Genomic DNA, 26,028 nt, shown 5'->3' on the forward strand with positions numbered 1-26,028 from the left:
TTCTCAATTTTCACCCCACCACGTCTTCTAACCGCTTCGCAACGACTTTGTTTGGCGGAACCTTTCGCCCACGATCTTCATGCAACCCCAGAAATCGTGTGAAGTTTGACGTTTTCAGGTGGCCATTTTGCACATTTAGTACGTGCACGGCCGTTACATCTTGTCTCTGGCCGTTATTTTATTATGGTTTCGCTTTGTTTTTTCAGTAGACGGACATTTTGCGCGCTGACCAACGCGTTTATAGCATTAGCTTGCAATATTAATATAAGAACTCACTTTCCGGTTTTTACCAGCATGAATTAGGGGAAATGGAAAAAAAGCATCGACCAACGCAAAAATCATAGAAAAATCAAGCGAGAATAGGCGTAACTAAAATTTAAATGAATCGACGCAACGCTAAAGAATCAACATTAATTACAATTTAATTTTCAATAAAAATGTATAAAATCATTCCTTTTCCTGGAAAGTTATATTATGTTAAAATAATTCAAAATAATCGAATTTTATCCCCAATACCTTGACCAAAACAAAGTAAATTTGAATTTAATGAATCGTATACGTTTATATAATACCCACTTTTATCTGATAAAATTCGTTATTTCTTGCTACATATCCAGAAATGGATATAAAAAAATTTAGAATTAGAAAAGTTCTTGTTTAAATTTGCCGAGAGCCTTTAAAGCGGTGTTGTCAAAGTGGAACCGAAACCAGTTCGTAATTAATAAAGGACGAAGTATGCGTGGTCATTGTCATTCTTAGAGTAAATGACTTCTATTCGCTTATTATCTTAATTTACGTTTTTCGTGCTGTAGTTTGCATTGTTTACACGCGTGTGATGCGAGCAGTGAGGATAATATTAATCAATTAAATCACCTAGTAAAGTGAATCTTTGCAAAGGCCTGTAGGTAGTAGTCTGAAAATTTCCACTTTTATTAACCTCGAACTTTCTAAAAATAATTGATAGACTTGCGCCTTTACTGAGGTCAAACAATTCCAGTTATTATAAAGTGAGGAAAAGGAACTAACATTTTGAATCGGGGTACAATGTGCTAGTGGTTTAGATTAGTTCAATAAACCGTGGATTCGACACAAGGTAAAAATGGTTTATTTGTCTCATTTACATTCATTTTATTTCATAATAATTTGCTTTAATTCAGTCGGCTCAAAAGCGCCCTCCAAAAGTCCTAAACGAAGCCGCGAAGCGAGCCTCGACTGCTTTATTAAAATTCAATCATGTAAATTTTTACCAGCAGCCTTGCGACGTTATATAAGGTTTTCATATTATGCAAATCCAAATATTGTTTATGGCATTAGCTGATTCCTTTGCTTCGTTTTCAAATAGCTTGATTGCCATTATCCAGCCTTTTAATAGCACAGTTCATTGTCTAAAGCTTGCACTCAAATGCATTCCATTATAAATAGATCTGAAGCACCCCTCGAAGTTCCTACACAAAAATACCTGAAAATCCATATTATGTATCTTAATGTGTTCTAAGTTTTTAAATTCCTAATTCTTTAAACGTTTCGGTTTTACTGCAAGGACAGCTAATAATATTGTTCATTTTTATAATACCTGATGTATTGTTTCGATAATTAGGTAAATATACCGTCAAGGATGCCTAATGCAACTGGTATAATCCAGGGAATTATTAGATGCATTAAACACAGACATTATTAAGTAAATTAACCTTCTGGTTAGCAATCGGTGAAAAGTCTTAAGTATATTTGCTGGAATTTCGCTTATATTGTACATAAGAACCACATTATTAATTATCAAACTAGTACATTTCTATGCCCCAAATAAAGCTAGTCCAAGCAAATAGATGATGAAGTAATTGAACCAGGTCAATTAATTGAGTTTGACGTCCCTACAGCAAATGAATGAAAACTTATTGTCCCGCGATTGGCAAATAATTGATTATTTAATACCTTTGATAGTATGAACAGTTTATTAATAATAGATTAAGATTGTTGGTTTCTGGAAACATCTAGATGTTAAATAATGGGTGTCCAATTAGCGCCAAAGAGTACTGTTATCAACTATCCCGGATGATTTGATTTTTCTAAAAGCCTCGCTATATTTTTTTGTACAAAGACAGTATTTCTATAGCAATTCTCTGTTTATAATTGATTATTTTTTATCGTTTACTGGATTTTTAGTAAATTGTCCAAAGAACTGCAACCTTCTCACCGATTAATAATTTAACTAGCTACCTAATTGCATTACCTATAATAATTATGAGAACGAAATATTGAAATAGTAGAAAAAGTGTTTGGTCACTACATGCGAAATCAATGGAATAGTTTTTCCTGCGCTTTTATCCTTCACTTTCTTCCACGGTTAATTTAGTGATTGATTCTCTATTTTGTTTTCAAGGCAGCATATAATACAGCTAGACAATGAGAAACCTTGGCTTATTTGCTCGATAATTCACCACCAAAAAAAGAACCCTGCATCGAAATAATAGCACTTGCTTACAAGGGGTAATTTGAATCAGTGACTATGTAACTAAGCAATCGTGTACTTTTATGGGTTATACTTGTTGAGGCATGTAGGTTGAGTGGTTTATTCCGGACTAATTCCGGTCTTACAAAGATGCTTTTTTCACAACATTTCGATTCGACCAAAACGTTGTGAGAAAAACATATTTGAAAGGCAATGGAAGTTCAAATAAACCACGCAACCTCAACATTCTATACCTACCACTTTTAATCATCAGATTGGTAAATTCAGTGATTGAAAACATCACTGTTCTAACCGCATGCTGTTTTATGTCAGCGCTTAAAAATGATCGTGCAATTGTTATTGTTACTATTGTAATTTACTGCCCATTAGTAGGAAATTCGCAATAAAAAGTAATTTTCATGTGCATGGTATCAGCTTAAAGTTATCGTGAGATGCACTTTGAAGGCCTTCTGATTAATGCGGATATTATCGAAATATGTGGAAATGTGTGCTATTATCTTTAACTATATGAGAACTAGTTACGAAACTTCAATCGGTCTGCTGCTTATAAACAGTTCGGTCAATTTAGTCGGACAAAAACGGTGAAAGAAAAATGCATCCTTTGATAAATCATTTTTGAATAATTCTAAAAATCCATTTTAGATAGACCTAGTATGTGTCTACCAAGCTTTCCACTCTAAATCTGGTGAAACATGTAATATATACCGAGTAGTTTGTTAAATTTTGGTTTAAATCATTATACCAACATATGCACCCGTCGAATATTGCAAAATCATCTAAAGGTGAAGGGTTAGATATTTTGGCATTATCGCTCCCAATTCTCAAAGGTACTCAAAATAATTATCGATCTGGCACGTAAACGTGTTGTTTTATCATGTACCCGGTGATGAAAGCGACTAGATAAGATTTGATTATAAAAGGGTATGATAATTAGCCACATTATTGATAGCGGTATTTTGATACTTTAGTCCAGTTTCAACGAACATCCCTAAGCAAATGTTATCTGACTGCATTTCTACTATCTATCCCTGCTAATTAGTTTAAAGTGATTCGTCGATTCAATCGGGTATGTGAGCATTATCTATGAATTAGATGTAGGTAATAATAAGCACACTTAAAACTTAATGAAGCTCCATAAATAAATCGTTTGGATTATTATTAATTCCCTTCGATCTATTTTTACATTACTCACTCATGACGAACGTTTCTATAATGAATGAGGGAAGAATAAATACCTTCAATTAGATTAGATTTGACTTGTCACTGTTGCCCAAGGATTGAATTGTTCCTCCATGTGAAAGTGAAAGTGCTATTGAATTAATTCAATCTGGACACACCGTATTAAGTAGCAATTTTTCAATTACGTTTTCATTGACAATAGTCTTTGTTGGGTTTTACTGTAATAATCGCATTCAATACAATAGATTCCGAGGTACAATATTAATACTGCCAAGTTTAGATTGGTCAAGTGCTAATTGAAGTCGGTCCAGTGGCATCGCACAGTGCAATCTGATCGAAGTGTTTGTGATAGTGGATATGATTTAAATCTTTAACCGGCTGCAACGCGTAAGCTGTTTTTTGCATTGCTTTATCCTACAGATGATGTTAATTTCAATTAATTTTATAACTGCACTTGTTCAGAGCGTGACTCCAGGACACAGATAGCACATATCTTGGCCTAGATCTGTTTTCAGTTTAACATCAAAATCCAAGGTTTTTTTTGGATACCGAATTTTGGCCCGGCAATAGCAATAAGCCGCGATTTACTGCGATGCATAAGATTTGTAAATTATGCGGAAAATTGAGCAATGTTTTCCCATTTTCTTGTGGCCGTTACTTCAGCACATACACTACGAACATATGAACTTGCAATTCCCATAATGCGAATACCTACGTCGAGTTATCAGGTTTTTCACACCACACCAAAGTAGGCAAACAGTTTTGTGGTTTTCGTGTAGAAATTGAAATCATGGTTTAAAAATAAGTGATTAAATGCTTTTGTGTACACTGGTGTATTTAGGCAAAGTCAACACCTTTGAGGCTCTTTGAAGAACAGGAACTAATGCATAAAATATTATTAGGCCTGATCTGTGTCGGCTAAGGCTTTGCGCGAAATTCTCATGTGAATATTAATTAGAGCGAGTTTTTGGAATGTGAAACATTATCAATTTGTCCTTTGTAAATAACGTCTATTGAAGCAACTGAAGTATTTTTTGCAGCCTTGATTATCAGTTGAAATACCTAATTAATGTGTTAACAGGACGTATTAAGAATAACAATTACTCGTTAACAGTGTCATTAAACATACATGCGCTCTAACAATGGAATTGAGAGTCACTCTTGTAACCGGCTCATTTGCAATGAAGGAACCAATTTATTTAGTTGCGAAAATTTTCAGCAAATCATCAAATCGGTTTATCAATGTATTTTACATACGTTTGAGGCTTTTATTTGGGAATATTTAATTTGAGAGCTTTCAAGTTTTGATTTGGAAATATTTTCGAGTTTTTCGGGGTTTTAAGGGCGAAAACGTCTAAAAACTGGAAAAACTCACCAGTTGAAGTCCATTTTGAAGATTGAACGAATGCTTGTTGCAATTTATACTTCTACTGTTGTTCTTTAAAACCCATAGGTTAATACTAATTTATCTAATTCCGCTCGCTTATAAAGTTTCAAATCGTAAATATTCCAAATATACGCCCGAGTTCTGTTGAAAGTTTCAATATATGCATGGAGAAAAGTAAATTGTTTAAACCGGTAGTGTCGCAATCGCTACAAATACGTAACATGCAAATCATAGAGTTGTTTAAATATTTGGTTTTTCGCCATGCGTACGGTTATTAAATTTACAAAAGGATTTACTGTGCTTCGTCTATTAAATCGGTTGATAGTTTTAGTTTAGTTGGTTTTTCTCTGGCTATTACTATTCAGCTTTATTTGCTGCTGATTGAAAAAGAAAATTGAATTTCTAGACCTTGAAAGTAAGAGCCAGGAATTGCATATTTTCTATGAATAACTCACCATCAACTAAACCTTGGGAATTATTCAGGCAAAAATAACCACTCGATCATTCGCGATTGATTCCATTACGGAGAAATTCATATGACTAAATTGACCTTAGGAGGACGGTTGTTCATAAGCAGGTTCTTCCTTATTACCTGCAAATAAGAAGAAAAACAGCACAGCTAAGTTCGGATACGAAAGAACCTTGATATTAAGTAGACGAAATAACAATGCTCAAAGTCGGCAGACTAAAAATCCTCATAAATTTCACTGACACACAATGGATAATGCATAAATAAATTGATAAGATGGCATTCTTGAATTGACCTACTTTCGAAAAATAGTATTAATAGGTTTTTTTTGAAAATTTGCCAGAATCCAGTTAGCCAAATTTTGCGATAGGTTTTTGCCTCTCGGAGTGTTTTGAGTGTCCCAAATTGATAATATTTCAAAAACAATTTGTCTCCCTACATAAATAGTGTTCAAGTTGTAATGTGAGTAATAGCGAAATTCCAAATTGGGCTGGCAACTTACAAAGAAATCTGTCGTATTTAGGAATTGAACCGCAAGGCGTTATTTTACAACTGTTGTGCAGCGTAATCGGATTCGAAAGTGGATTTACATATCATTCGGTAGAACCTGGTGAGTTTTACGGGCTTTTAGGCGCTCGTAGAAAATAATTTCTTCCATACGTTGAGCCACTCATGCTTGCAAATCATCAGAAAGAAATACTCCCCCACAGCGGTCTAAAAGCCCGAAAAACTCACCAGTTTCGGGCGATGGCCGCAAAAGCCTTTTCTCTAGCTGATTGTACCAACCTGAGGTTTTGTTTAACAGCAAACACGTTTACTGCCTCTTAATTTATTATGTCAATTGATGTTTAAACAACAGTAATTATCCTCAATTAAGTCGAGCAATGAATGGCAGTAATCTTACAAGCGTTCTTGTTTTAGGACACAAACGAATTGCAATATGGGCAAATGGACGGGAAAAAAATGCCGATTACTGTCCATGCTGATTCTGACCACGTTCTTCTTCTTCGTGGAGATTGTGGTGGGATATATTACGAATTCAATGGCTTTGGTAGCTGACAGCTTCCACATGCTCAGCGATGTAGCTGCTTTAGTTGTCGCATTCGTCTCAGTGCGGGTAAGTTCTTGTTGACTTTGAAAATGAATTAATGACGAAGAGATCATTTAAAATCCTGGAACTAAAAATAAATCGTTTTGATTAGTAGGCTTTCAAGTATATTCTATTCACTATACTCGGCAAATATGCATGAAATTGGGAAGCGATACGCCTTAGTACGGCTTGATTCTCCCAAGCCTTTTTATGTAGCCGTGCTTAATAGGGTTTATAATGCAAATACTTTTTGAACGCTTTAACAAGTGCCTTCAAAAGGGGTTTAATTTAACAAGGCCCTGAAAGTCATTTAATTAGTTTTTTTTTGTAGATGTCGCCAAAGAAATGGTCGAAAAACACATTCGGTTGGGCCAGGGCCGAAGTGTTAGGAGCCTTAGTGAATGCGGTGTTTCTAGTCGCTTTATGCTTCTCCATAACGGTAGAAGCATGCAAGAGGTTTATCGAAGTAGAAACCATACACGATCCACAACTATTGGTTGTAGTGGGTGGTATTGGTTTGCTAGTTAATCTTGTTGGACTTTTGCTGTTTCATGGTAAAAATCAATTGGTTTTCTAATTGCATATTTTGGCAATTTAATGTTTTTGTGTGTAGAACATGGCGGAGGTCATGGTCATTCTCATGGAGGTTTATCGCACTCGCGAAACCGCCTCACTCAGCTAGCACTCACAGATGACAATGAGAATGATGAAAGTTATCCGTCACCACCACCCTTACCATCACCTAAAGTAAAAGGAGGTCATGGGCACTCTCATGGTGGCGACAACATGAACATGCGAGGAGTTTTTCTACATGTTTTAAGTGATGCGTTGGGATCAGTGATCGTCATTGTATCCGCTTTGGTAAGCAATAGCAAACCTCCCACAAAGTTTCACTCACTTCAATTATTTTTATCTAGATATTCTGGCTCACTGACTGGAAGTACAAGTACTACATCGACCCTGCTCTATCACTATTGTTAGTGCTTTTGATCTTGCATTCAGTCTGGCCTTTGCTTAGAGATTCCGCGTTGATTCTGTTGCAAACAGTGCCCACACACATTCAAGTCGACGCAATTCAGCAGAGATTGCTTGAAAATGTTGATGGCGTACTTGCGGTTCATGAATTTCACGTCTGGCAATTGGCTGGTGATCGAATTATTGCATCTGCACATATCAGGTAAAAACTCAATTATTTTCGAATTACATTGGAAGTAAAGGATGTTTTCCAGGTGCCGAAATTTGTCGGAATACATGAAAATAGCAGAAAAGGTCAAAGAGTTCTTCCACAACGAGGGCATTCATTCCACAACAATTCAGCCAGAATTTATCGATTACACGGATATTCCTACCACATCAACGTAAGTGTTTCTAACAAAATGCGCTTTTAAATGAAGCTAACCGGGCTTCTAAAATGTCTTGTTCTCAGAGTTGGAGACCCTGACTCTGCAACGGAAGACTGCGTGTTAGATTGTCCCAAGTCATCGAGAGAATCAGACAATTGTGTGAGAAACACATGCTGTGGGCCTTCAAAGGTTAGTAAGTGAAGCAGTCAGAGAGTTGATATTTTATTTCCGTTTATCAGGAAAAACTAAACATTTGGTAGCTTGATGGGCAAATCGCCTTAGAATGCTGGTTTCTTCTATCTGTCTTAAAAGAGCATTCCAGTTACATCCACGGTTACAAAAATAGTAAGCATGAAGTGTTGCTTGAAAACACCTGAACTGTCCAGTCTGAATAGATTTGTTGCACTTTGTTAAAGTCTAACGTACACGTCCTTAGTTGAACTAGCTCGACTCAATCTTATGCTGTTCATAACATCTAAGTGTTCCTGCTTTAATATTGCGTCCAGGTAGATTTGATCGTTTAACCAAGCTAAATAGTCCCGATTCAATAAAACTGGAATCCGAAAAAGTATTTTCCACCCTGCCCTCAAATGTGCCCGACTATCCTCATTCATGCCATTACTCCTCAACCTCCTTTCAGGACAGTAGTTGCAGTTTAATTGAAACCTCAACAGACATTAAGAACCTCTTTAGGAAACTAAGGCTTGATAAGCCTGAGGAAAGGTAGTCCACTTTTCATTTTGCCCACTTGGTTGCCCGTTGATGGCCAGGTTTACATAATAGTATTTTAGGGGCGAGAGACTCCCACTCCCAATAACACTCCCTACATGTGCCGACAGCGAAACTCCGCTATCAGCGTCACTACAGGAGTGAGCGAAATGGAAAAAGGAAACTTGCTGGAGAAAAACCAGGAGACGCAAATTTTACAAGGTGACTGTGATTGTAATGGTTTAAGAGGTTCGCAGTATTCACTTAGAGGATAATGGTGAGATCATTTTCTAACTTCATTTGCATTTATGAATGCTGTTTATTTTTGTGTTTAGTTCTCAGATTGAACTGCGACTGTGGAGTAACCAAATAGGCCAGGAGAGTTATAGATTGGCATGGATCTAACGTGACGTAACTTGGATAACTATTGGAATCGCTCGGGAATGGTATACCTATTGAAAATATCGATGTGTGCTTTTTGCTTAACCAACGAAAAAGTGAAAAAATGCGAACATCCCGTTTTTTTGCCGCAAACAATCGCATATAACTCGGTAAGTATGCATTTTAGAGAAAAAAATGTATGCTTGTAAATTGGTTCGTTATGAAATTTTCTACAAGATCGAGGAGTTGGTCCGATATCCGTAGATTTGAAACGTTTCCTGCAAAATGCTCGAAAGCGCAAGAAAGTAGGCAAAAAACAAATGCATACGTTTCCGGGAAAACCGATTTTCGCATTTTTTCCTCATTTTTGCAAATAGCTTACCTGAATATTTTCAATTGGTATACCATTCCCGAGCGATTCAAAGTTATCTAAGTTACGTCACGTTAGAGCCATATTTGAGATTTCGTCGTAATTCTCCTGGCCTAAAAGCAAGTGATTTAGAGTTCAGGGATCCAAAATAGTCCAGTCAATATAGTCTTTAGGTAATGCTCGTAAATGTGATCTCGGCCGTTTAACTCGGAGTACTTAAATGGAAGGAATCTTTGAGACAAATAATTCGGTAATTTTGGTCACTTGAGGAACTCCGCGTTTCAGTTCATTCAAGCGGCGTTCATGTGTTCATATTAATTTAACGTGAGGTTTATTATTCATCCCAAAGGTTTCTTTTGTAAGTGTGCGTTATGGAAATCCAATTTTCCGGGACATTCAAGGGTAAAGACGAGACTTAAAGTTGCTTAACGTCGTTCAGTATCTTGTAAGTTAAAATTATCTAGGTATTTAATTAAATTGTACTTTATAGTTTTAAACGAGATTGTTGCATGAACATTCATGCTTCAACATCTGTTACTATTAAAAAGTAGGCCAGTTTCATCCAATGGAATAATTGCACACTAACACCCAATCACATCACGGTCACAATATTTGCATTTGCAGTAGAATTAGAGTCGGTACTTTATTAAGGGTTATAACTGTTGATATTTTGCTAATATTCTTTTCAAAACTAAGAGTATTTCAGTAGGTGCAATGTTACTGTTTCTGCAGTTAAATCAGAATAACTATTTTGTTTTCAACTAATTTACTAGCACTGTTACTTTGTATGTGCATGTAAATGCAATATTGTCGCATCAATCGTGACAGTTTTTCCTACATCGGAAACTAGTATTGTACAATTTTTGTGTTCCATACAGAGTCGTTTTTATTCATGAAAATCCTGGATTATCTTGCAATACATTAGTTTAAGGTCTCTTGCTCCAGTCTATGGCAGTCAATATTCGTTTAATGCAACATTATACTTAATTATTCTAAAGGTCTGAAAATTAATGTTAGAATAAGTTGCTAAAAGTTAGATCGATGAGAGGCCTAAAATCAGAATTATTATTGAACTTTGTTTTAACAACGGATTTTCCAGAGAAACGTAGTCTGATTGTTTGTATTTGCCATGTATAAAACAGATTCTGCATAACGCAGAAATCAAAGTAAATATTTTTCTGCAAAAAACCACTTCTGTCACGTCCTGTATGTGGAATTTCTGTTATTTCCAAAGTGTTGCTGTGCATCAGCACAACGCACATAAATCGCACCGTATCTACGCACCAGTAATATCATTGATTCGTTTGTGTGAAGAGTGTGGAACTTGCTTGAGAACCATGTACATATTTCATATAAGTTAAATATTTTGTATATGTTTTCATATAGCGTCAGTATAATTTATATGAATAATTGGTTTAAATGTTAATAAAACTGAGGCTATTAAATGACTTCATTGTATTTCAATGTAAATGTTCAAGTATGAGGAGCTTTGCGGTAAGTATAGGAAACTCATGCGAAATGGTGAGAGAATTTCAGCAATAAAAATGTTTATGTAAATGTAAAAAGTTTTATTCAGTACTACTAATCTGGTTGTTGTACAGCATATTTTATGCATTGCAACACTCGCTATTGGATAATTAATCGTTATCTGAAATTGAAGTCGTCTTTATTCCCACTTGTACAGTTGGGGGTGAGGTAAACATTAATTGTTCAATATTCAACTGAAACTTCACAAGAACCTGTCGTTTTTAATTTAGATGTAGTTGGGTTTCAACGTTTGAATGCGAAATCAGGCGCATCAAAACAAGCCTGATTTGTACTATACAAAGCCTTAAAGTGGTTTGATATCCCACTAGTAAAGTTGCTAGCCTACCCACTAAATTTAAAAGAATTCCTACAGTTAAATGGTATTTTGGGCCTAAGTATGATGTATTTTTAGACCTGCTTGCTCTACTCGCTATCTAAGATAGAGGTTATCGAATGTTATTCATCCTGGAGTACTTTTGTGCACCTGCAACACGTGCTGCTTCAACGCCGCTTCATCAGCAGGTTGGAACGAGCAGAGAAAACACTTCATCAATTTGCTGTCTCCTTCATTGTGGGTGTTATGCATGTGAGTCATGAAGTTCTCTTTATGAATTGTCTCGAAATTACAAAGGTTGCACTTATGCGCAACGATTTGAGTGATTTTCTTATGCGTTAACGCATGCCGCTCATGGTTGCTCTTCAGCCTTGTTTGGTAGGGACATAGACGACATTTGAACATTTTCAAGACTTGTCCATTTATGCTGAACGTGTTTCTTGATTCCTTTCTTTTGCTCATATTGAAGCTTGTCCCTGTGTTGCACGTTGTTTTTTTCTCTACGTTTGATGTGTTCGGATTTGCCTCATGGTTATCGATATGCTTTTTCAGAAAATCTGGCCTAACAAATGTCATCCCACAATAATTGCAATGTTGTTCTCTGTCCTTTTTATGTTGCTTTTTGTGGGCAGCATTTTCCCGTTTACTCATCGTTTTAAAGTCGCAATTCGGCTGTCGACATCTAAAGTACGGATCAGGGACCTTTTTCATCTTCTCCTCCTCCTTTTTTTCTTCGTTTGAGTGGTTCATCGTCATGTGAGCCTTGTATCGGCTCGAGAATGTTGTTTTAAAGTCGCAGAACTTACACCGTTTCGAACGCCTAAAACAGTCAATATTATAAAATCCTAAAAATGCTTTACAATTTAATTATTCACGTTGGCAATTCGTCCTCGCTAACTTCATCATCCTCAGTTCTGAAATAATACCGTGGTTTTGGTTTGGATATTGGACTTTCATCTAATGCTGATTGAGTACAAGTTACTCTTCTTACGTCTAACAGATCGCTTTCTTTCGTTACGGAGTCATCACTATCGCCCTCGTCACACTTAGTTTGGCGTTTTTGTTTCATAACTCTCTGTCGTGCAGTTTCATTTGGTTGACGCCGATCCTCTGAATCTGAACAAGGTTCCACTTTACTTTTTATTTCAGGATAAAACACACATTCCTCTAAGTCCATCGTGGTTACGCCAAGTCCATCTTCTTCTTTTATACCCATGCTTTTAATACGGGTTTCTTCCAGTTTGATTTCCATGGTTCTTCAACACAAACGAAACGTTCAAATAAGTGAGAAATCACTACGACATTGCTTAATACCTATCTGAATTTGAATCCATTTCTTCATATGGTTTTTCCAGTTCATCGCTTTCCTCCATAGTGATAGAAAACACATGCACAGCTCGCAACTCTACCCCTTTAAAAATCTTTTTACTTTCTGAATAACAGCTGATTTTTGCTTCAGTATCAAGGCATTGCATTATAAATTGAAACTGTTCCTCTAGTTGTTCCAGGCAGAGGGAACAGATACTCGGATCTTTAGTTAATTCCAGTCGCTATTGAAAGACGTGTGTCAATATTACAGTAATTCAGATTGGTCAATATTTCGAATAATGATGATTAGAGATCGATTATTTTTGACATGGAAGAATGCCGTTCGAAAAGTTTTACTTTATCTACTACAATGTTGCTATTTAAAAAAAATGCAAAATTCTTAATATAAATGTGGTCTGAACAAATATTAAACTGTAGACATGAGTAACAGTCTCGCTTTCAGGGCTTGCACTTACCATTTCAGGTAGGCATTTTTCAAACATGTTTTGCAACGGATCACCTTCATAAGAAGCAATTTTCGTATTTAACGATTCCTCGCTGACTCCTAAACAGGTGCGACATACTGAAGTAGCATCCGGTATCGGCTCAATGCTATTAGTCGCGTGTACCATCTGAAAAGTGCGCCACCATCTAGATTCTGAGCTGTTTGATCAAGAGTTTTACTTACTTGTTTCAAATTTACGCAGGACGGGTTTGAGCTCATAAAATCATGTATTTTATCTTCTACTTCTAAACATGATGATTTAAAGTTGTAGGCTTGTTTTAACGTTTCAAGACAGTTTGTGCATAATGAAGGGGATTCGCATATTACCAGATTCTGCCGATAGAAGTAAGCCTAGGATTGATAAACAGCACAACGAAAATATTTGGCACGTACCAGTTCAGGGAGAATTATCTCCAGCATATCCTTAAAAATGCCGTCAAGAACTGAAAAGTCGCTTTCATTAATTTCCGCCAAGCACAAGCGACAATTCATCTTTCCGGGATCGGGATCATTTTTTTCAATTTTTGGTATAAACTCCAACATTACATTGTCCTGCCCCGGCTCGTAGGCATTCGCCTTGTCCATTTTTGGACTTTTACCACCTTTCACAAAATGTATGAAGATTTAGTAACACACCCCATTCGTAAATAACAGACAATTTCCCCGACACTATTCAAACTACATTACAGCCCACGTAAGGTGGTAAGAAACGAATTCACACCCTCGCATTTTGAAATATATATTTAGGAAGTAAAAATAAATATATAGAGAATAAACCCCTAGTTTTGTTTAGACTAGTGAAGTTTTGACATTTGATTGGGGTTATTCGCAAGTTATTCCTCTCTTTAACTGAGTAAATGCTAGAGATAACCTCTAATTTCGACTTAATTCTACCTTCACTTTAGATTACTCGAGTGCATTTGACGACTTGTCAGACTGCCAGCTGTTCTGGCAAAGTTTGGATTGTTTATTATTTATTTAAATATATTTATTAGAACAAAACAATCCAGAATAGAATTAGTCAGCAATCATCGACAAATTGTCACTCTTTTGCGAGAGTAAAAATGGAATTAATTCGCACTCCCAAGGTAGGAGGATTTTCTGATTAATTCATTTAATTTTATTGTTAAACAACTGTACATTTTCCTCATTCAGGTTGAAAAAGTGCGTATGTTGGACAGATATTCAAAATCTTCATCCCAGGGTACTTTATATTTGACTGCAACCCACCTAATTTTTGTCAATCCTGATGCAAAAAAGGAAACATGGGTAATTGAGCATTTTGCAATCACTTCCAATTAACCGCGTTAATTCTTTGTCTCGTTCCAGGTGCCCCATATGCATATAGCAACCTTGGAAAAGCAGCCATTAACAACAACCGGCTCTCCGCTTTTGATAAGAACCAAAACGTTCCTATCGGTTACTTTCGTTATACCCAAAGAGAGAGAATGTCATGATATTTTCATAACTCTGCAGCAATTGTCTCAGCCAAGCAATGTTGAAGAACTGTACTGCTTCACCTACAAGTCCGATGAGATTCCAAAGAATGTAGGTTGGAATTTCTTTGATTTACAAGCCGAATATCAGAGGATGGGCGTCCCAAACGATCAATGGGCATTGACTAAACTTAATAAAGACTATGAGGTATGAGAATTTGGTAACACTTCTCAAATTATGGTCAATTTCACCCAATCAACTTAGCACAACTACATACATATATGTATGTATAGTTTAAATGCAATTCATTCTAGTTCTCCCAAATACCGCAAAAGTATTAAGCTATCCTTTAAGATATATTCCCTCTTTACTTAAATTATGCCTTCTAACTTTGTAAATGATGGGAATTTCTGTCAAGTCTAGTTAACGAAAGTCCTCTATATAGCTCTACAGGAAACATTTCGAATACATGACCATTTTAAACTGCAGGCACCGGAGCATAGGGAGGTCCTACTCCAATTTGTCGATTGCTATTTTTGTGGCCTCAGACCCACATTGCGATACCGAACACTGATCACATACAGTCATCTCAAATAAATATCCTTTCACCAATCTCATCATTACATATCCTGTAATTTTCTCTAGCTATGTGATACATATCCAAAGTATCTTTATGTTCCCGCATCGGCCACCAAGACTACGTTGAGAGGTAGTTCAGGCTTTCGGTCCAAAGGCAGATTGCCAGTATTATCTTATCTGTACCATAACAAGGCGAGTATTAGCAGATGCAGCCAACCGTTGTCCGGATTTAGTGCTCGTTGCGTTGAAGATGAAAAAATGTTGAATCATGTACTGCGAACAAACCCGAATGCAACTTTTATGTATGTAGTTGACACCAGGCCTAAGGTAAGTAAGCATAAACTGATGAAGCAAACTGAATAGATGATAAATGTAGAAGCAAACTGAAAATTCTGCACCTTAGATCAACGCAATGGCCAATCGAGCGGCAGGAAAGGGCTACGAGAACGAAGCTTTTTATGAAAATATCAAGTTTCATTTTCTGGGAGTTGAAAACATTCATGTAATGAGAAATAGCCTGCTGAAGGTGGTGGAAAGTAAGTACTACCACTGTGACTTAGCGATTAGATAATGCATGAATGTTCGTTTTCGTTGCTTCAGCTTGTGAACAGAAGAATCCAACCATGAACAGTTTTCTTAGTGGACTTGAGTCTAGCGGCTGGGTGAGACACATCAAGTCCATACTTGACACGTCGCTCTTTATAGCAGAAGCTTTGGAGGAAGGAATCAGTGTTGTGGTACATTGCTCAGACGGCTGGGATAGAACTGCACAAGTTTGCTCGATTGCAACATTACTTCTGGACCCCTACTATAGAACTATATCAGGCTATCAGGTAAATTCAAATAGAAACCAATCAAGAACATCCCAAGAACCCAACTATTCTAACAGGCGCTGATTGAAAAGGATTGGCTTGCTTTCGGCCATAAGTTCTCAGACAGATGTGGCCACATTCAAACGGAAAGTAAGGAAATTTCTCCCATTTTTACGCAACTTCTGGACGCCACATGGCAGCTGATGCAGCAGTTTCCTTGCACATTCCAGTTCAATGATAATTTCTTGTTGACTATTCACGACCACGTTCATTCCTGCCAATCTGGCACTTTTGTCGGGAATTGTGAGAAAGACAGGGTTGACTTAAGGTATGAAAATTAAAGGCAATAATTGAAAGTGAATTCTAACACAAACTCAGGAGATATTGAATAGGTTTCTTATTTAGAGTGTGGGAGCGAAGTTATTCCTTATGGGGCTTGATGGCGAACCACTTGGATGAATACCTAAACCCTTTATATGATGCTAATGAAACTCCTGGCGCACTAAGCCCGCAACTGATACCACAGAACATCAGGTAAAGTAGTCTGAAAGAATCCGATATGCTTTATTAGCTTAACTGGATCTGCAGATTCTGGAGGGGAATGTACTACAGATTTGAAAGCGGCGTTCATCCAAGAGAATCAACAGGCGATCTACTTGTCACTACTGCCGATCATTCTTTTTCACTCGACGACCATGTAAAGTATCTGGCAAAGGCAAGGAAAATTTCATAGAACGTTCTGTAAATGTGATGTTTTATGAATGGTAATTGCAGAGAATAACATCCGTGAAAAACCTGATATCCAAAACGATGGAGAAGAAAAAAACAAAGCCGACTAAAATGCAACTTTGCAACAACGTGCACCTGGATAATAAACTGATGTATGAAAAGGCAACATCTGAATTAGAAAATGCTGAGCATGATCATCCGCTCAAAAGTACGATTTTCAACTGTTCACTATCATTTTTTACAATGGTTTGTTCGTTAGGTGAAATATTAAATGGTATTGATAGTCAAGATATTCCCAAAATTGATGAACTCTCAAAAGACTTTGATTCGGTGGCAATTGACTGGAAGGCAATGAGAAGTTCCAATGAATGCAACTGCACTTCAGCGTTCGATCATCTGAGCAAAAAGGTATTATAGCTTTTTTAACGGTTAATTTCATCAAACTTAGTTAATCATTTTTAGAATTTCTGTAGAAAATGCGGCGACATGTTTTGTATGAGATGCTTAACCAAGCAAATGGTACTGCCTGGACATTTGTCGCAAAAGCCGGTACCAGTTTGCAAACCTTGTTTTGATCATTTAAGTAGTTTGGATGCTTAAATGTTGCACAACGTGAGATTTAGCAAATGTTTTTGCTCTTATTAAACTAGGAGATTTCCACAAATATATCCAGTAAGTTAGAGCCATTTGCACATAACATAAAACCGCTAGTCTCGCTTGGCCGTCATCTGAATTTCTGGCTACTTTTAGTCATAAAATCCCGATACTCCAAGTAGAAACTGAATAATTACTAGTCATTTTTATTTATTTCTATATTGAATTCGTCCGCATTTTGGTCAGAAAGGCGCTTTATAAGTTGAAAAATGGATTATGTGAAAATCATAAGCCGTTTAAAAAACGGCGCACAAGATACAATTCCGAGTGGCTCAACAGATTCCAATTTGGGCGGAAGTTTTATTATACAGTATATTTTACCTTTTATGCAAAGTTGTGCTCTCTTCTTCTGTCATTTTCTATTAAAAAGAAACTACCTATGCATTTAATCCGCTTAATCAAACTTGAATCATGAAAAACCTATCGGTTGTTATGATCTGATTTTAGAACTACCCAGTGTTTTCCTCGAATCGACTAAATACAGTATGTCTATATAAACTTCTTCTACAACGACTTTTAGACCATACAGAACTTAAAAGTTAATTTTAAAATTAATTACAAAAAACTTGTTTATATATTTTGTTAATTCCGGGAAATTTGCGTGCGCTTCTGAATGAGTTATTAATTACCGACTAGTAACCTTTTCAAAATGGTCCCATTTCCACTAAATTAATGTAAATGTGCGCTCTTTTGAGATAAGTGGGTAGGTTAGAATAAGCCAAATTGGTGCAAATCAACTAATGAAATTAGTTAAAATTATTCGTTTGAGATTTTATGTTACTTTATCTTTAAACAACTGATGTTATTATGTTAATATTTTTATTATGTTGGTGAACTGATGTATAAATAATACATAAGTCAAGAGCGGGCATCCATATACTGACAATCGGTTTTTCTGGGGATTTTGTATTATAATCACAGAGAAATGTTTGAGGCAAAATGATCAAAACAATCGGATTATATCAACAGTATTATTTATTTATTAGTACAGATTTGTAGATATAGATCTTAAAATTCAGAAACTGTTGTTTTGGAAAATCAGAAATATATCCAGGGTTTATTTGTTACTATGTAAGAATATGAAAAATTGCACTAAAAACTATAAAACATATATATGAATGTACTTTTTAGTGACTTGTTAAATATAAGTGGGCTTCTTCATGTTGCAAAAAAATCGAGCAAACTTGTTTCTTTAATAATCATTAAGTGATTGAGACAAATTTTGAAAGCTTTAAAAAGGTGTTTCCTGTATACTTCAATATACATATATAATATATTCAATATAGCTGGGTTACCGAAAACCAATTTAACTAATTCAAGGATTTATTTGAAATTCAACAAAAAATTAAACCAAATCTAATCAACTAGCTTACTTTTTCTTCAAAGGGCCTCCCATCTCCTCAAGCTCATATTTCAATTTGTTTAATTCACTGTCGGGTATATATCGGTCTTCCTCATGATACTCTTCATGGGGCACCACATTTGCTGTTACACCTACAGGCAACGTAGCCTCAATTACGCGCAACAGGATTGGTACCTAAAATTGATAGAAGTCGCGTTAATACCTTCCATGTGTGAGAATGTGGATGACTTACCTGTACAGTCGAAATATCAGTGATTTGAACCGTTCTATTGTAATAAACCAGTTTGTATTGGGCATCGACTACTTCACTGAGAGGTTTATAAGTGGAAATTTGAAAGTCTTGAGCGGGAATAGCCCAGGCGTCCTCCACATTGACGTCCATGTTTTTTATTATGTTATGTATGTACTTTTGGTAACTTTCTAATACAGGGTAGTCGTAGCCCCTGAGCTGGATGTTCAGTGTGTCGTACAAGGGCACTTTAGGCCTCATTTCCTAAAATCACTTTGGTTAATATGGAGGTATTTAAGAAGGTTCTACAGTTACCTCTAAATAACTGGGCTCGTACAGACTTCCGCTGTAGCAGCGTGAAAATGTTTGTTTTGCCAAATTTGAACAAATGCATCTTTTTAACACATTCATTTTTGAAATTTCTGTCAGGATTTGGCAATTGTAGTAAGCAATGTTGGAGGTTATTGGTAAATCTCTACCACAGAACATACCCCCATAGGGGGGATATTTTGTGATCTCTACTTCAAAAATGCAGCTGATTGGATAATCGTTCTGAAAATCGAAGAAGAAACTCTGAACTAGCCTCTAAAAAGTTATAACAAGCCACTAAAAAACTGTCACATACAGAGCAATTTGTGCAATGTTTTCAATAATATCAAAGTGTAGGCCTTTAACTCAGTTTAGTGATGTGTCCAAGACATTAATTGCGCTCTCCAGCCAGTCTACGGCAGTGCTAAAGGAAAAATCATTGAGGGAAAAGGATGTTTTGAAGAAGCAAATCCTGGAATGCAGGCATGTCTATCCTGAATTCCTGCCTGATCCCAAAGTGGAATTCAGGAACGTTATCCGGGAAAAGCTGGAAAGGTCTGATATGGTAGCTCGGCGAACACAAATAGATATCGGTGAATTCTATGTGGGTAAGTCATTGCACAGGTTTTTAAGGCTTAAGCTACAGCTGCTGAAGAACATGAGGAAGTATGTAATTGATCTCAATAATGTCATGCTTCCTCGTGCTAACTCAGCGTATGTTGAGCGTTTGTCGGTCTAGAACTTTATAAGTATAGTAGTAGTTTTAGGGTATTTAATTAAAGTTGTTTCAATGGATTTTGTTAAATTGTCTGTCCTTAGCCAAGTGAGCTCTGCAATGTTCATGTTAGGGAATGTTTCAGCTACACAGTTATAATTATTAAAACAACATAAAATATATCTGTATACATTAACTATCTGTCAGCTAGACAACCATTTGTTTTATATTTGGCAACGACGAAGCGATTTAAATAAGTCATTAGTTGAGCGGCAAACTTGACATCGGGAATAGTTTCATAACCTCGATATGTTATTGTCGGTTGAATTTTTTTAGTATGTTGATTTAAAAGCCCTCAGTATGAGTAGGGGACCAATAAAAAGCAAATCGGCCCAGGGCTGCATGAAAATATCAAGTTTTTTTGCGAAAAAAGGCGATCCTGTTCCTAAACCAGTGAAACTTTTGACACCCACTGTGATATCAGAAATCATCAACATTGCCTCAGACGAAGAGCAGTACGAAAATATGCCTAATGGCAACCGCAAACCTGAGCGAAATAAGCGAAAATCTGAAGATCACGGGCTGAGCCCCCCTATGAAAAAAATTACTATGCAATCAAATCAAGCGGGTGCTGCTGATGCAGAAAGTCCAGTCCTAGTTCCTTCTACAAGTGGATGTACATCATTGCAAAACCATTCAAAGATCAGTGTAAAATCGCCAGAGAAACTTCTAAGCCCTGCGGCATTTAATGACTATCTAACATCAGGTAGAAACGTAGTTTGCGTGAGTTCAACGGAAAAATGGACGCCTCCTAAAAAAGATCAAATAAAAGCAAATATTACAAAAAGTTCTTCCAAGAAGTCGGAGACTACACCTAGCAAGAAACGAAGAACGCCCAAAAAATTGTTTGAAGTGTCGCCGATTAATATAAACCAATTCAAAGTGGAAGTTTTGGAAAATTTCATTAAATTCTCCCCAGCTAAACGAGAAGCTGAAGATGCTGACCAAATAACGCGAAGAAAATCCCTACAAATCCAGAAACAAAATGAAAAAACCCCGGTAAAAACTTCTGAGCCCCCGTGTAAACATGGCACCAGTAAGTCCTCGCCTGCAGCAAGAGTTAGAACTAAGCTGAACTTTGATAATATCAGGCCGCCTGGTAAGGTGACTGTTTCTCCAAAAATACAAAAAGCTGTACATCAAGAAGATAATTCTCCTGAAGATTTGACTTTAGTTTTCGATGACATCAACTGGAATCTTGATGCAGACCTTCTGGAATCTGGCGATTACACTTTGGACCTCACCGATCCTCAGCATTGTAAAGTGGTTAACGTGAATCAATATGCAACTGAGATGGTTGTCGTTGTTAAATCAACACAGAGAAATGAACAAGCTTTGTGCTATTTACGAGACTTTTGGATGTACTCGAAACTATGTATTGCCGACACAGTTCGCATCACTGCCGTTAAAAATCATGATATATGGCTGGTAGATAATCAAAATGGATTTTTAGTTTTCGAGCCAGATCTCTTAGTGTCCACCACAACAATAGTAAACTCAGTGTTTTGCAAAAGGCAAACGGTTTTTAAGGAGAAGTTTCGAGGCTTCGATCCCACTAATAAATTCATGATTGTAGGCTCAATGGTACATGCTTTGCTACAGGATGTTTTGCGAAACAAATGGTTTGAACTCATAGATATTGAAAGATGTGCTTTGGAGATGTTGCAGAAAGCCGAGTTTACCAGACAGCTATATGGCTGTGGGGAAACTACTGCCAATATTGCCGAAGAATTCCTCAACTACGTGCCACAAGTTGGCGAATTTGTAAAAACATACGTGCAGAGTGGCCAAAGTAAAGTCCCCAAAAAGGGTGCCTGGAAGGGCAGAATCTCGGAAATCGTGGACATTGAGGAGAACATTTGGTGTCCCGATTTGGGTGTTAAAGGGAAAGTTGATGTAACAATCAGAACCGAAGCCGGTCTCATGCCTCTTGAGGTCAAAACGGGACGAGCAACTGTTTCCCTTGAGCATAGAGGGCAAGTGATGCTGTATATTATGATGATGAGCAAGTTGGGCTATTCAGTCTCATCTGGTCTGTTGCTGTATCTAAAGGAGGGCGCCGTGAAAGAAATTCCCTCATCTGCGATCGAAAAAAGAGACTTAGTAATTCTGCGCAATGATCTGGTTTATTACTTGTCAAGAACCCCTGAAGTGGCCACAACCCCCAATGGAAAATACCTGAAGCCTGCAGAAGTGCCTGAAACAATCAATCACTCAGGCTGCAGCAAATGTGCCTACAGTGGCATTTGCATGGCTTACTCCAAATATGCCAATGAAGATGTTTCTTCAAAAAAATCATTACAACAGGTAAGAATCAATCAAGTACGACGCTGAGGATTTTTTTAAAGTAAAGAATTATTCTGCGTTTTAATAGATTTGTCCCAAAAAAATTTATAAACAGCTACAAAATTTGCCTTTTCAGATTCACAACAATCTCGACAATTATATAACATCTACCCACATCGACTATTTCATGCATTGGAGCTCGTTATTGTCCATTGAAATGCCCGAAAGGAATGGCGCTAAAGATATAAGGGATATTTACACTTTGAAGCCAGAGGAGCGAAAAAGCAAAGGAAAGTGCCTGATTGATTTGGAAATTACTGACGTTACCGAGGAATTCAGTGGTTTATATTTAACAACGTTCGCCCATAATCAACAACAAGCAGACAACTTCCTGCTTAGTGGCTTTCTTGAGAACACTTATGTTGTGGTGAGCACTAAGACCCGTCCCGCTGTAGCCACAGGCCTGATAGCTGATATTTCCATGCACTCCGTATCAGTAAATTTGGATAGAAACCTTCAAAAAAAGTACAGCAAAGCAATATTTTTCCTAGACTATTACGACTCTACGATATTCCTCACATATAACTTAGCAAGTTTATCTTTGATTTTGGACACAACGACTGAAAGGTCGAACCGATTGCGAAGCATAGTTATAGATAAGCAGCCCGCAACATTCCAGCCAAAACTACCAAAATGTTTGGCAGGAAAAGCCAGGCCTATCTTGAAGCGACTGAATAAAGTGCAGCAAAGAGCCGTTTTGAAAGCAATTGCCGCCAAGGACTATTTCCTGATTAAGGGAATGCCTGGAACTGGAAAAACTGCCACAATAGTGGCACTAGTTCAACTTCTCATTGAGCTGAAGAAAACCGTGCTTATTACCAGCCACACTCATTCTGCTGTTGATACCGTTTGCCTCAAGCTCGTAAATTTCGGAGTCAGTTTTATGCGCTTGGGAAACGAAGCAAAGATCAATCCGAGCCTGAAAAAATTCTCTGAGTATAGCTTTATTAAAGACTGCAAGACCCCTGAAGACCTTGCAGCTGTTTACAACAGCGTCCAAGTTCTGGCAGTAACATGCCTAGCATCAGGCCACTCAATCCTTTCTAAAAGAAACTTTGATGTTTGCATAGTAGACGAAAGCACTCAAGTGCTTCAATGTTCAGTTTTCCGGCCGCTACACGCTGCAGACACTTTCATACTGATTGGAGATCCTGATCAACTGCCAGCTGTTGTGAGGAATAAAACTGCGGTTGAACTGGGAATGAGGGAGAGTCTGTTTGAGCGGCTGGACTCTCCGGAGTCGTGCATCTCATTGAACTTGAACTATCGAATGAATGAGCCAATTACCGCATTAGCGAATGCGCTTACATATGGAGGAGAGCTGATGATTGGCGCTGAGAGAATAGCTAAGGCTTCAGTGAATATTCCTAAGTTTAACCAAATTAGCGCTAGCTGCAATAAATGGCTTGTGGAAGCTCTGGATACCAAACTGGAAAATGCTGTTAAATTCATTGATACCGGACCGGTGTGGAACTTGACAAAAAGTGCAACTTGGGCGCAAGATTTCCGCTACGAGGCTTTACAGTCTCAAGAACACCACGGATCTTTTAATATCTTTGAGGCCGCTCTAATATACCGTTTGGTGAAAGCATTGCTCAATGAAGGCGAAGTGCCTGCCGAGCATATCGGAGTTATTGCCACTTACAGAATTCAAGTAGCTTTGCTGACTGAGTTGTTGAAGTCGAGCAAGGTCGAAGTTAACACCGTGGACCAGTTTCAAGGCAAGGACAAAAATATCATCTTGTACTCCTGCTCAAAGTCGAAAGATCTCAGTGAAGAATGGAAAGATAATAACTTTGATCTAACTGAGGATAAAAGACGGCTGAATGTAGCCATTACGAGAGCCAAACATAAGCTGATAATTGTTGGGGATTTGGGGACGTTGCAAAACTACTCGACTTTCAAAAAAATTAAGCCCCAATTGGAAAACAACGTTATAAAGCTTCGAGGCTGTGAAGGGTTCCATTGGGATGCTGTTCTGGATTTTCAAAGTTGAGCTACAGATGAGAACCGAACTTTATTCTCGGAGAATTGTCCCAACGTGTATTTTTGATATAAGCGTTTATTTATACCTTTACTGTAAGTGATGTTAAGTTAATTTATGCTCAACTGTGAGCTATGTACTTTTTCATAGTTTTATATAACCTTTGAGATTTAATTTAAAATTAACCTTTAAGGAAATGTTTCATCGGCTACAAATTCCAGGAAAGCAAAAGTGTTGTTTTCTCAAATTTATACGCTCAGAAACAATTCGTTTTTATTTACTCAATATCTATAATAAATTCTTATTTTCCGTAAAATATTGTGTTTTTTTCCCGATTTCTAGGCCAGATGTTTTAGTCAATTTTTTCATGCGCTTTTTTATTTATTTGTATGATCGCTATTTCTGGTACAAAGGTCCATTGAAGCAATTTGTGTTATTTGTGATGTATTTCTCAAGTGTGTGCGTTATTATCAATCAAGTCGTTTTGTACTTCATAATTTTATTTAACAAAATGTTTTTGGCTTTTTTTTAATCTGACGAAATTTTGTCGTTTTAGTGTATTCCTATTTGGTCTTTTGGTAAAATTTTCTACTCAATTTTTCTTCAGGCTCGGTTTTAGCGGTAACTTCTTCAGATCGTCATGCACCGGGCAAAACGCACCGATTTGTGGGGATTTGCATCCAACGTGAAGGATGTGGACTGCGTGCTTCTTTTATTCTAAGGAACGTCGTAGATCATCAGGTAATTTCTTAAAAAATCACTATAAAGCCGGTTTTCTGCTGTACTCAAAATAGTAATATCTAGAAATTTTTTTGTTAATTTCAGGGCGTTGAGATTCTCTATCACATGTACGATCCCACAATACACAAAGTAGAAGTGCTCAGATTGGAGAAGAGGTTGGACGACAAACTGCTATATCTGAGAGATGCGTTGCCTGAATATAGCACGTTTGATTTGAATATGGATGTTGAGATTCTGCCTGAAGGTAAGGCAACTTTGAAGCAAAGCTGGACGTTTTTAATGCTAAATTTGTTTAAATTCCAGGCGCTCCGATTCCGGTTAATCCCATCAAAGTGAAACTAAAGCCCAGGCCCTGGTTAGAGCGCTGGGAAAGGCAAAATCTGATGGGCGTCCAAGACCTGGAATTGCCCGAACGATTCTATATACGAGCGAAGGAACGCGAAACACCCTGGGAGAAATACGACTTGATGAAAGAATACATGTAATGCTCCCTAGCACAGCCGCGGAGCCATTAAGAATAACTTATTTCTTCTTTAGGCGAACCATTCCCGAGGAAGAGCAGCTGGAAATATTCAGTGGGGTGCAAAACGAGCTACACAAGTTGGAATCTCAAAGGAAGAAGATGAAGAGGAAACGTATCTTTATCAAGCCCAGTAAATTAGCGTGAGATGTAACCGATAAATATAAGTATTGAGTTAATTATTCTGTTTACCCAACTTACCAAATATCAGTAGAAAATGCAAGAGAAACTTCCATTAATTAATGGCAAACCGAGTTCCCTGCTTCTGTTTTTCCATATCGATGTTGTAGTTAAATATTTCAGTTTTGTATTGCTAAATAACTATTTACCTTTAGAGCCCTGTTACACGGGGATATCCCACCAGACTGGTATCTCGGATACACACGTTTAAAATAGAGCCTTATTGCGACTGAATCTCGATATCACGTGAGTCCCAGTCGGCCGGCGATTTTAAAACTTCCGGGTCCGATTTTCTATGGGTC

The 26,028-nt window shown here is 37.2% G+C and overlaps 6 protein-coding genes across 11 annotated transcripts; 4 read left to right on the forward strand and 2 right to left on the reverse strand.

The window, feature by feature from the left end:
- Positions 1-738: 738 nt before the first annotated feature.
- On the forward strand, positions 739-10,843 carry LOC109538727 (zinc transporter 1). Of its 4 annotated transcripts, XR_007280236.1 has the most exons (10): positions 739-1,093; positions 6,424-6,619; positions 6,924-7,146; positions 7,206-7,453; positions 7,510-7,769; positions 7,822-7,950; positions 8,019-8,124; positions 8,576-8,658; positions 8,727-8,920; positions 8,979-10,843. XR_007280236.1 is itself a non-coding variant. In XM_048660673.1 (9 exons), exons 2-8 carry the CDS (start codon positions 6,443-6,445, stop codon positions 8,916-8,918), a joined length of 1,335 nt encoding a protein of 444 aa, XP_048516630.1. In that variant the 5' UTR covers positions 739-1,093; positions 6,424-6,442; the 3' UTR covers positions 8,919-8,920; positions 8,979-10,843. The 4 variants fall into 4 exon arrangements, 3 of the variants coding, with proteins under 3 accessions (XP_048516630.1, XP_048516631.1, XP_048516632.1); XM_048660673.1 differs by lacking the exon at positions 8,576-8,658; XM_048660674.1 differs by lacking the exons at positions 739-1,093; positions 8,576-8,658 and adding an exon at positions 3,402-3,533.
- Positions 10,010-13,939, reverse strand: LOC109540394 (zinc finger protein 711). The gene is made up of 6 exons (XM_048660672.1): positions 13,462-13,939; positions 13,252-13,401; positions 13,040-13,195; positions 12,570-12,805; positions 12,131-12,511; positions 10,010-12,075 (listed from the first exon to the last, which is right to left on the reverse strand). Exons 1-6 carry the CDS (start codon positions 13,651-13,653, stop codon positions 11,382-11,384), a joined length of 1,809 nt encoding a protein of 602 aa, XP_048516629.1. The 5' UTR covers positions 13,654-13,939; the 3' UTR covers positions 10,010-11,381.
- Positions 13,940-13,995: 56 nt separating this feature from the next.
- On the forward strand, positions 13,996-18,457 carry LOC109540393 (myotubularin-related protein 8). 3 transcript variants are annotated; one of them, XM_048660670.1, is made up of 12 exons: positions 13,996-14,156; positions 14,224-14,337; positions 14,398-14,712; positions 15,151-15,411; positions 15,488-15,620; positions 15,685-15,917; positions 15,974-16,224; positions 16,302-16,430; positions 16,485-16,611; positions 16,671-16,833; positions 16,885-17,033; positions 17,074-18,457. In XM_048660670.1, exons 1-12 carry the CDS (start codon positions 14,133-14,135, stop codon positions 17,122-17,124), a joined length of 1,950 nt encoding a protein of 649 aa, XP_048516627.1. In that variant the 5' UTR covers positions 13,996-14,132; the 3' UTR covers positions 17,125-18,457. The 3 variants fall into 3 exon arrangements, with proteins under 3 accessions (XP_048516627.1, XP_048516626.1, XP_019764312.2); XM_048660669.1 differs by having other exon boundaries at positions 17,088-18,457; XM_019908753.2 differs by having other exon boundaries at positions 16,671-17,033; positions 17,088-18,457.
- On the reverse strand, positions 18,237-19,360 carry LOC109540396 (39S ribosomal protein L48, mitochondrial). The gene is made up of 3 exons (XM_019908756.2): positions 19,187-19,360; positions 18,875-19,135; positions 18,237-18,816 (listed from the first exon to the last, which is right to left on the reverse strand). The coding sequence occupies exons 1-3, from the start codon at positions 19,358-19,360 to the stop codon at positions 18,649-18,651; spliced, it is 603 nt and encodes a 200-aa protein (XP_019764315.2). The 3' UTR covers positions 18,237-18,648.
- A 52-nt stretch (positions 19,361-19,412) lies between these two features.
- Positions 19,413-25,725, forward strand: LOC109540395 (39S ribosomal protein L19, mitochondrial). The gene is made up of 5 exons (XM_048660677.1): positions 19,413-19,788; positions 24,893-25,026; positions 25,111-25,270; positions 25,330-25,507; positions 25,564-25,725. The coding sequence occupies exons 1-5, from the start codon at positions 19,512-19,514 to the stop codon at positions 25,691-25,693; spliced, it is 879 nt and encodes a 292-aa protein (XP_048516634.1). The 5' UTR covers positions 19,413-19,511; the 3' UTR covers positions 25,694-25,725.
- LOC109540391 (DNA replication ATP-dependent helicase/nuclease DNA2) lies at positions 19,795-24,601 on the forward strand. Its single transcript, XM_048660668.1, has 2 exons — positions 19,795-22,262; positions 22,378-24,601. The coding sequence occupies exons 1-2, from the start codon at positions 20,256-20,258 to the stop codon at positions 24,295-24,297; spliced, it is 3,927 nt and encodes a 1,308-aa protein (XP_048516625.1). The 5' UTR covers positions 19,795-20,255; the 3' UTR covers positions 24,298-24,601.
- Positions 25,726-26,028: the final 303 nt, after the last annotated feature.

The sequence above is a fragment of the Dendroctonus ponderosae genome, unplaced genomic scaffold (assembly GCF_020466585.1).
Source record: "Dendroctonus ponderosae isolate FM_Combo_2020 unplaced genomic scaffold, Dpon_F_20191213v2 Dpon_F_20191213_1, whole genome shotgun sequence".
NCBI classification, from domain to species: Eukaryota; Metazoa; Arthropoda; class Insecta; order Coleoptera; family Curculionidae; genus Dendroctonus; species Dendroctonus ponderosae.

Coding starts and splice junctions, on each gene's coding strand:
- LOC109538727 (XM_048660673.1), top strand. CDS start 6,443: ATGGGCAAATGGACGGGAAAAAAATGCCGATTACTGTCCATGCTGATT. Junction 7,147..7,205: donor TGGACTTTTGCTGTTTCATG/GTAAAAATCAAT, acceptor TTTTGTGTGTAG/AACATGGCGGAGGTCATGGT. Junction 7,770..7,821: donor ATTGCATCTGCACATATCAG/GTAAAAACTCAA, acceptor GATGTTTTCCAG/GTGCCGAAATTTGTCGGAAT.
- LOC109540394 (XM_048660672.1), bottom strand. CDS start 13,653: ATGGACAAGGCGAATGCCTACGAGCCGGGGCAGGACAATGTAATGTTG. Junction 13,196..13,251: donor CCTGCGTAAATTTGAAACAA/GTAAGTAAAACT, acceptor CGCACTTTTCAG/ATGGTACACGCGACTAATAG. Junction 12,076..12,130: donor AGCGAGGACGAATTGCCAAC/GTGAATAATTAA, acceptor TGACTGTTTTAG/GCGTTCGAAACGGTGTAAGT.
- LOC109540393 (XM_019908753.2), top strand. CDS start 14,133: ATGGAATTAATTCGCACTCCCAAG. Junction 14,338..14,397: donor ATGCAAAAAAGGAAACATGG/GTAATTGAGCAT, acceptor GTCTCGTTCCAG/GTGCCCCATATGCATATAGC. Junction 14,713..15,150: donor AACTTAATAAAGACTATGAG/GTATGAGAATTT, acceptor AATTTTCTCTAG/CTATGTGATACATATCCAAA.
- LOC109540396 (XM_019908756.2), bottom strand. CDS start 19,360: ATGTTCTGTGGTAGAGATTTACCAATAACCTCCAACATTGCTTACTAC. Junction 19,136..19,186: donor ACGAGCCCAGTTATTTAGAG/GTAACTGTAGAA, acceptor AAGTGATTTTAG/GAAATGAGGCCTAAAGTGCC. Junction 18,817..18,874: donor CTGATATTTCGACTGTACAG/GTAAGTCATCCA, acceptor TATCAATTTTAG/GTACCAATCCTGTTGCGCGT.
- LOC109540395 (XM_048660677.1), top strand. CDS start 19,512: ATGTTTTCAATAATATCAAAGTGTAGGCCTTTAACTCAGTTTAGTGAT. Junction 25,027..25,110: donor GGAACGTCGTAGATCATCAG/GTAATTTCTTAA, acceptor TGTTAATTTCAG/GGCGTTGAGATTCTCTATCA. Junction 25,271..25,329: donor TGTTGAGATTCTGCCTGAAG/GTAAGGCAACTT, acceptor TTTAAATTCCAG/GCGCTCCGATTCCGGTTAAT.
- LOC109540391 (XM_048660668.1), top strand. CDS start 20,256: ATGAGTAGGGGACCAATAAAAAGCAAATCGGCCCAGGGCTGCATGAAA. Junction 22,263..22,377: donor CAAAAAAATCATTACAACAG/GTAAGAATCAAT, acceptor TTGCCTTTTCAG/ATTCACAACAATCTCGACAA.